Below are 8877 nucleotides of genomic sequence, written 5' to 3' on the forward strand. Positions count from 1 at the left end.
TCTCCCACATTAGAAGTGATCATGGAACGGAATTTGAAAATGTACATTTTGACACTTATTGTAATGAACATGGCATAAAACATAATTTTTCCGCACCTAGAACACCTCAACAAAATGGAGTAGTAGAAAGAAAGAATCGAACTCTCCAAGAAATGGCTAGAACTATGTTGCATGAAAATGATCTCCCTAGATATTTTTGGGCGGAAGCGGTTAGCACCGCTTGCTATATTATAAACAGGGTATATCTAAGGCCAATTTCTAAGAAAACACCTTATGAGCTTTGGAAAAACTTGAAACCAAATATAAGCTATTTTAGAGTGTTTGGATGTAAATGCTTTATTTTAAACATCAAAGATAATCTACACAAATTTGATAGGAAATCGGATGATGGAATATTCTTAGGGTATTCTTCTCATAGCAAGGCATATAGAGTATTTAATAGGAGAACTCTAGTAGTAGAAGAATCCATGCATGTGACATTTGATGAAAGAGAGCCAACACCACAAGAAATGCCACATGATGAGGATGAACCCATTGAACATCTTTTTCCAAAATTGAGTGCTCCTCCTCATGCATCAACAAGTCATACATTACCTAGTGAGGAAGTAGAAAATGAAAATGATGACTCATTGCCTAGGGATAGGAGAACATTGGTAGATCATCCTGAATCCCAAATTTTAGGTGATGCCACATTGCCAGTAAGAACTAGATCATACTATCGTAGTGTGAGTAACAATTTGGCGTTCCTATCCGAATTAGAACCAAAATCCATCAAAGAAGCTGAAAAGGATGAATATTGGTTGATGGCTATGCAAGAAGAGCTAAGTCAATTCGAAAGGAACAAAGTGTGGAGGCTAGTGCCTAGACCTAGTGATCATCCAGTCATTGGCACGAGATGGGTGTATAGAAATAAATTGGATGAAAATGGAATCATCACTAGGAATAAAGCTAGGCTTGTAGCCCAAGGGTACAATCAGGAGGAAGGGATAGATTATGATGAGACATTTGCTCCTGTTGCCCGTATGGAGGCTATTAGGATACTTTTGGCATATGCATCTCATAAAGGATTTAAACTATATCAAATGGATGTCAAAAGTGCCTTCCTAAATGGCTATATCCAAGAGGAAGTGTATGTTGAGCAACCTCCAGGTTTTGAAGACTTCAAACATCCAAATCATGTCTTCAGGCTTGATAAAGCTTTATATGGATTAAAGCAAGCTCCTAGAGCTTGGTATGAGAGGCTTTGCACGTTCTTAGTTGAAAAGGGATTCGAGATGGGAAATGTGGATAAAACCTTGTTTATCAAAAGAGAAAATCATGATATCCTCCTTGTCCAAATCTATGTGGATGATACCATCTGTGGCTCAACTAATCAAAAATTGTGTGATGAATTTGCAACCTTAATGAAAAATGAATTTGAAATGAGCATGATGGGAGAGTTAACCTACTTCTTAGGACTCCAAATTAAACAATACAAAAATGGAATATTTTTAAATCAAGAAAAATATACAAAGGAGTTATTAAAGAAGTATGGCATGGATAGCAGTAAGACATCAAGAATTCCCATGAGTACTTCTGCTAAGCTAGAAAAAGATGAATTTGGCAAATCTGTGGATCAGAAATTGTATAGGGGTATGATAGGTAGTTTGCTCTATTTGACAGCCAGCAGACCAGACATTATGTTTACTGTCTGTCTCTGTGCTCGATTTCAATTGGATCCTAAAGAATCTCACCTATCAGCAGTTAAGAAGATCTTCAAGTACTTAAGAGGAACCCAAAGTCTAGGACTGTGGTATGAAAGATCATCTTCCTTCACTCTCATCGGATATTCAGATGCAGACTTTGCTGGATGTAGAGTAGATAGGAAAAGCACTAGTGGGACTTGCCAATTCTTGGGTAAATCACTTGTTTCATGGTTTAGCAAGAAGCAAAATTCAGTAGCTCTGTCCACAACAGAAGCAGAATATGTGGCAGCTGGAGCTTGCTGTGCTCAAGTCCTATGGATGAAAAGCACATTGATGGACTATGCAATCAAAATGGAAAATATTCTCATCCAATGTGACAATACTAGTGCTATAAGCTTAACAAAGAACCCCATACAACACTCAAGAACAAAACATATTGAGATCAGGCACCACTTCATTAGAGATCACTCACAAAAAGGGGATATTTGCTTAAAATATATCAACACTGAAGAACAATTAGCGGATATCTTTACAAAACCCCTTAGTGATGATAGAATTTGTTATATCCGAAGTGCCTTAAACATTTGGAGTGCGGATCAAATTAAAGAAATTGCCAAATAAATACTTTGTGCCTTTAACCAGCTTATCTATATAGTATTTATATATATAATCTTTGTTTGGTAGTATCTGCATGAATGAGATGTCAAATTTTTAATCTTAAAAATCACTCAATTGATATTCTTAGCCTTCTTAGTTTTTCTTAGTTGGAGAGGTATCTTCACTTTAATTAAAATACCTAACATCTTGACATATGTCAACATCTCGATCATGAACAGGTATATGTGCATTACTTGGTTATATATTTTTATACCATAAGCATTGATTTAGGGGGAGTTATCCACTCCTAAATTTTTTTTACACCCTTTCTGTCGATGACAAAAGGGGGAGAAGTTTGAAATTGATTATCTATTCAATTGACTATATGCACCACTTGCTTATAACTTGTATCATTTATATGTGTGCATATATTGAGGGGGAGTTCCAGTATTCACTTGCCTACTATGTCACTCCACACACACCTCATAATCAATTTTGTTTGTCATCATCAAAAAGGGGGAGATTGTAAGCCCAAGGGTCTACTCTCCTATCTTGTTTTGATGATTCTAAACATAATTGATTGTGTTTTTGAATACTAATCAATTTGCTTTGAAGTGTTGTGTTTAAGATAGGATTGATCGTTGAAGAAACCAACACTCAACTAGGTCATGCTTAAAGGTGTACCAAACAAGAGCCAAATGAGCTAAGTGTAGCTCACATCATCACTCAAGCAAGCATCCAAAGATGGAAGATCATTTGAAGACAAAAGCTAAAGAGGGATCGAAGATTGCATAGGTATCATTGTACATCCTTTCTCTTTAGATTTTCAAGTCAAGGCAAAACGTTTTCAAAGTGTTTTCAAATTGTTTTTCAAAGAACACTTAAGAACTTAAAATGGATTAGTGAATGGTTATGTGGTGGACCAACATGTTGGGACCTTCATAAACATTCCAAAATAATCATAGGAGTTGAGTTCCAAAAGCTAAAAATCAAACAAGCAATAAAAATCAAAAACTGCAGATTTTTAGGCTTCTCGGAACTCCGAGATTTTTCTCGGAGCTCCGAGCTCGGAACTCCGAGAGTTCCCTCGGAACTCCGAGAAAAGGTCCAGTAGCGTCTGGACATTTTCTCGGAATTCCGAGAAAATTTCTCGGAACTCCGAGAAAATTTCTCGGAACTCCGAGAAATGGTCCAGTAGAAATTTTATTTCTTCTGGCCGTTGTCTCGGAACTCCGAGAATATTTCTCGGAACTCCGAGAATGATTCTCGGAACTCCGAGAACCCTGCGACAGCTCAGAATATAGCCGTTGGGATTTGAATTAATTCTTGTATTTTGATATTTCCACCCCCAAACGGTCATATTCTTTGGAGAGGCTATAAATACAATATGTAGAGAAGTTTTTCTCACTCTCTTGATCATTGGAAAACATCTTTGAGTATCAAAAAAAACTTGCAACCTATTATTGCTTGAGATTTTGTTTTTCCCCAAACTTGCCTTGCAACTTGCAAATCTATTTGAGTTGGGATTTTAGAGCTTTTACTTGCAACCATCATTGAAGAGCAATCAAGGATCTACAAAGAGCATCAAGCTTTCAAGAAGAAGCCAAGCTATTCAATCTTCATATTTTGTATAGGTGGCTAGGGCATTCCGTTTTTAATTCCCTAGAGAGCAACCGCTTAGAACTCGGCGGAGAAGGAGAGTCTTTGTAAAGGTGTAAGGGCATCCTTGTTTAATATCCCTTGGAATTGTAACCGCCTCGGAGCCGGGCATCGTGGAGGTCTCCAATAGTGGAATCCCTCAAGTGCGACCTTGAGTAGAGTGGAGTAGGCCGTTGGCCGAACCACTATATATCGGTGTGTCATTTCTCACTCTTGCATTTTCATTATTGTTTGGCTTGGCATTTCACTTTGTTCTTTCAATTATATTTGCACTAACCAAATATTTAATTAAGTGAAGAAAAATTCCAATTAGGGTTCATAGGTAATTTTCAAAAGGCCTAATATTGAGTTAAATTCAATTCACCCCCCCTCTTGAGTATTTCAGTTCGGGTTATAAGGCATCTACTTATCATGGTTTAAGGGGTTCCATTTTGAAGAATATAGTGGATAAAGTAAACAACTACTTGGAGGAGATTAAGATGTCATGGAGATACACTGGCTGTAGCATTATGGCCGATTGATGGGCAGACACCAAACAACATTCCATAATCAACTTTTTGGTGTACTGCCCTAAAGGAGTCATGTTCCTAAAATCCGTTGATGCATTTGGCATAGTGAAGAATGCAGATGAATTATTCAATATCTTTGATAAGATTGTCGCAGAAGTTAATCCGGAATATGTGGTGCAGTTTGTAACTGACAGTGAGTCAAGTTACGAAGCTGCTGGGAAAAGATTAGAAGCCAAATATGATACATTCTTCTGGACTCCGTGTGCAGCCCATTGCTTAGATCTCATCTTGGAGCATCTGAGCAAACCGAATGTATTTCCTCACATAGCAAGCAGAATTGAGAGGGCTCGAACGATTACAAAGTTCATCTACAATCACAGAGTCCTCTTGAATTTGATGAGGAAGAAGTTCACAGGTGGGAGGGAGTTGTGCTGTTCTGCTTGGACCAGATTTGCGACAAATTTAATCAGCATACAAGGTCTGGTGTTGAATTGGAAAGCACTTCAACAAATGTTCGTGTCAGACGAGTATAGTACTATTAGGTTTGTCCAATACCCACTGAGTGAAGGGGTAGTTAGTACTGTGTTGGACAAATCTTTTTGGGACCAGTGCAAGTACATTCTAAACGTCAGCGAGCCTTTAGTGAGAGTGCTACGTTTGGTAGATCGCCAGGACAAACCGGCGATGTTTTACCTATATGAGGCCATGGATAGGGCCAAAGAGAACATCAAGGAGAGGTTGAAGAAAAAATCAGATTATATGCCCATCTGGAGGATCATCGACCAAAGATGGATAGGCAACTCCACAGTCCCCTCCATATAACAGGATACTTTCTTAACCATGCTCTCTTTTTCACTCCTACCTTCTCTAGGCACAGTGAAGTAACCAGGTTATTTGATTTGTTTGTTTAATTAAGTTTACTTCATTTTAACTCTCAGTTCCTCAACAAATAAATGCTTTACTATTTGTTACTTTACAGTTGCATGGTGGAATCAATTCGGAGGTGACGTGGGGGAATTACAGAGCTTTGCCATCAGAATCCTCAGTCAGACCTGTAGTGCAACTGGGTGTGAAAGGAACTGGAGCACCTTCGAACACATTCACTCCGCAAAGAGAAACAGGTTGGAGCACCAGAGATTAAATGACTTGGTGTTTGTCCATTACAACCTTAAGTTTCGGCAAAGGTATACTGATTAATATAATGTTTTCAACTCTCATCTTATCACTTTAAGCTTTAAGTTTAAACTTTGACATTAAACTTAATGTTTTTCTTTTCAGGGACTTGTTGAGGAAATCTTCTTCCACTAGTGACCCTTTGAATATAAATCATCTGGATGTCATGATGGAATGGGTTGCAGAAAAAGATATTATTTTCACGTCGGAAGACATTGGTTGGAAAATCTTGAAGCACCTACTACTGTATTGGGGCCGGGATCGGGGACGACGACGACGACGTCATGCCTCTTGAAGAAGATGTCCCTATTGGTGGTCCAAGTGGTGATGGCGGCGACGACGACGGCGACGAAGACGACATTGAGTATGCTCATCCCGGTTATGAGTGAGTTGTTGTTGAGAGCTATTGCCTACTGTCTATGTTTTACTTTCATGTATTACTTTTTTTTAAGTTCTTCTATCTATCAGACTATCAGTTGGACTTGTGCAAGACCTTTCAGTGTTTAAGTAATGAATATGCCTTTTGGGTTACATATTTTGGACTATTTATTAGTTTTTTATCCTTTTCTATCCATTTATGATATTTTGGGATTTGTCTCATATTTTTTAATATTTTTTTGGTGTGACCGAAAAGTTTCGACCGAAAGGCACCGAAATGATCGAAATCCCACCGAAATTTCGTTTCGGTGGCCAAAACAAAATGGTCACCGAAACGAAATTTACAACTAAGGTACATACAGATACAGTAAAAATGAAGAAAAAATAACCTATCGTGCATAGGGCTCCGAGAAAATATTATGCCTCCCAATTCATTACAATAAATTAAAGTGAACCAATCAATATCCAAATATAATAAATTGCCTCATTAAACTATTATATCCTGCTCTGGAACCAAATTTTGGGAATTTACCATTTTTATGTTTTCTGTTAAATATATTTTCAGGATTAGGTAAATATGCCATGTGGGTAATATTCGACAACTTTTCTTTTGACTAAAGCATTGCAAGTAAATCTGTCGTCCTTTATTCAGCTAGAGTATTATTCAGCGTGAGTGTCTCATGACACCTCTGAATGGATAAGTTGCACTAGTTTTCTTGTTCATACCCCTAATCTATTTACCGGATATGAAAATTGGATCATAGTTTTGGAGATTTTTTAATTGTATAACCCATGTCCATGTCAACCGCGAAATTTCCAGGGCGAGAAGATGTAACAAAGATAAACATGTGACATTTATACAATGCAGTGATTTATTTATTGTCCCAGTGTATACTAAGCATGTGGGAATTGTTATGTTACAAATGTGACACGTTTCTTCTTATGCTCCAAGCAATGCTTATTTTTGTCAAATTTATCAATTTATCCCTAACTCTTCAAGTGATTTTTCTGCGATGCAGGATCTCAATGCATGCAATGCAGATAAAAATACACCTCTTCATTGGGCTTGCCTCAATGGGCATATTGAGGTGATAATAATGCTTCTCAAGTTGTTACAGATTTTGCTTCCATTCTCCAGACTTGTCTGATGGATGATTTCCTTGCTCTGTAAAGGTTGTTAGGAGATTGATTCTTGGGGGAGCTGATGTATCTATTTTAAACAGGTGTGTTAGCCTTGAACCTGTAAACCTGAATAAGCTTATGGTAGTAAAGATTTAGACTTGTTGTCATCTCCCTTGTTTTTGATCGCATGTGGTCTTGGTTATTGACTAGCTACGAGCGGACTCCAATGGATGAAGCGGTGAGCAGGGGGAATATGGAGGTGGTTGATGCAGTTAATGCAGCAGTAGCACAAGTTGAACTTGACGGTGTTGGGATTTCCTAGTACGAGATCATAATATTCACAACATATTGTTTTAAGTTTAGTTCTGCTTTGCATCTGAACTGGGTTCACCGAGAATTATTCTGCCTTGATAGAATTTGTGTTGGTTCTTCTTTGTAGCTTTTGCTTCGTTCAGAAATGTCATGAGCGCATAATCTTCTTATTCCATGCAAGTCATGAATGCATCAATCCTTTCAGTTTAGTAAACATTATAAGCCTACAAACAATAGATGCTGTGAGATTAACTTGTTATCTTATTCCTACTATTTATTTGTTAAGCTAATTAGCTTGCCAGAGATGAATTCTAATTGCGGGTAACTCTTGTTAGCTTTAACTTATTTTGTTTAGTTTATTTTATCTTCATCATCGAGATTACTTGTGTAGTTTTTGCAGAAGAATGCTACTCAGTTAAGTATCACAAGGAGAAGCTTGGGATATTTTTGTTTTTATTCGAGTTGAAGAAAGACTAATGACGACTTATCTGTCCTAATCAGCAAGAGACATTTGCAGAAGACAGGAACCCTTGAAACAATGTTTAACATTAAAACCCAATCATGGTAAGAGTGATAGGATGTTGATAATATGCTTTTGATTTACGATTAGCTAAAGAATTTGACTACATCGTAAAACAGAAATTTCCAATAAAGAAATTTACTTATGTCCATTTGTTTATGGGTTAGTAGTTATATAAGGAATGATAGATGCAACCCTTGCATTAAGACTGGAAAAAGGGCCCTGGTGACCTTTTAAAATCAGTTGAGAAAGTAAATTTGGTTGCACTTAATGACGTGTATCCAATCAAGGGCCCTTTTCCGGCCCTTTATGCAAGTGGCCCTTGCATGTATCATTCCTCTAGTTACATTTATTAGGGATTTGCTAGGGAATTTCACAGAAAGGCATTTCACGGCTGGGCATTAGAGTAGGTAAAGCGCGTCACTTTTCAGCGAATTTTGTCTTATTCATTTAATTTATCTGAGGTGGCTGCTCTCACATGTAACAGCCAGTGGCGAAATGCCTTCCTGCATAAGTCCCATTTTGTGGACTTTCTTTTTCATGAGAGAAGAGCCACCTCATAGCTGAATTCATATGAGGTGGCACTTCTCTCCTGTAAAGAAAAGGGGCTGCAAAAATTGTTTAGACATTCCTAGTTTGGGAGATTGATTAGACATTCCTCTTAAAATAAATTAAAGAATAAAAGGTCAACCTAAGGATAGTTAGAAGTTAATTCAACATTAATATTGCAGACTTCTTTTTGTGTTGTAATGTTTTGTGTTTCTAATATCAGCATGGCATTCTGCAAGCCTAGGGCGAGTTGGGCGAGTGGGGTTTAATTTGTTTTACAGGAAAACCCGAAATTCGTAAAACCAATCCTTCCCAAGATAGTTTCTTGGGTTGAGTCGGTTCGGGTCGGGTTTTCATTTTATAGCATAAGAAG

At 37.6% G+C, this 8877-nt stretch overlaps 1 protein-coding gene and 1 long non-coding RNA gene across 2 annotated transcripts in view; both read left to right on the plus strand.

Moving 5' to 3' along the window:
- LOC143852874 (ankyrin repeat family protein) overlaps positions 1–7738 on the plus strand; it is a 61158-nt gene extending 53420 nt beyond the window's left edge. Inside the window, exons 4-6 of the mRNA XM_077362512.1 lie at positions 7021–7089; positions 7175–7224; positions 7334–7738. Of these exons, the coding sequence (XP_077218627.1) occupies positions 7021–7089; positions 7175–7224; positions 7334–7445 (231 nt within the window). The 3' untranslated portion in view covers positions 7446–7738. The remainder of the gene's footprint in view (positions 1–7020; positions 7090–7174; positions 7225–7333) is intronic.
- Positions 5112–6154, plus strand: LOC143853505 (uncharacterized). Its single transcript, XR_013237149.1, has 2 exons — positions 5112–5634; positions 5729–6154. It is a non-coding gene; the product is annotated as an uncharacterized LOC143853505 (long non-coding RNA).
- Positions 7739–8877: the final 1139 nt, after the last annotated feature.

This window comes from Tasmannia lanceolata, unplaced genomic scaffold (genome assembly GCF_043159265.1).
Source record: "Tasmannia lanceolata isolate RefF3 unplaced genomic scaffold, GAP_Taslan_0.1 ptg000019l, whole genome shotgun sequence".
In the NCBI taxonomy this organism is placed as follows: Eukaryota; Viridiplantae; Streptophyta; class Magnoliopsida; order Canellales; family Winteraceae; genus Tasmannia; species Tasmannia lanceolata.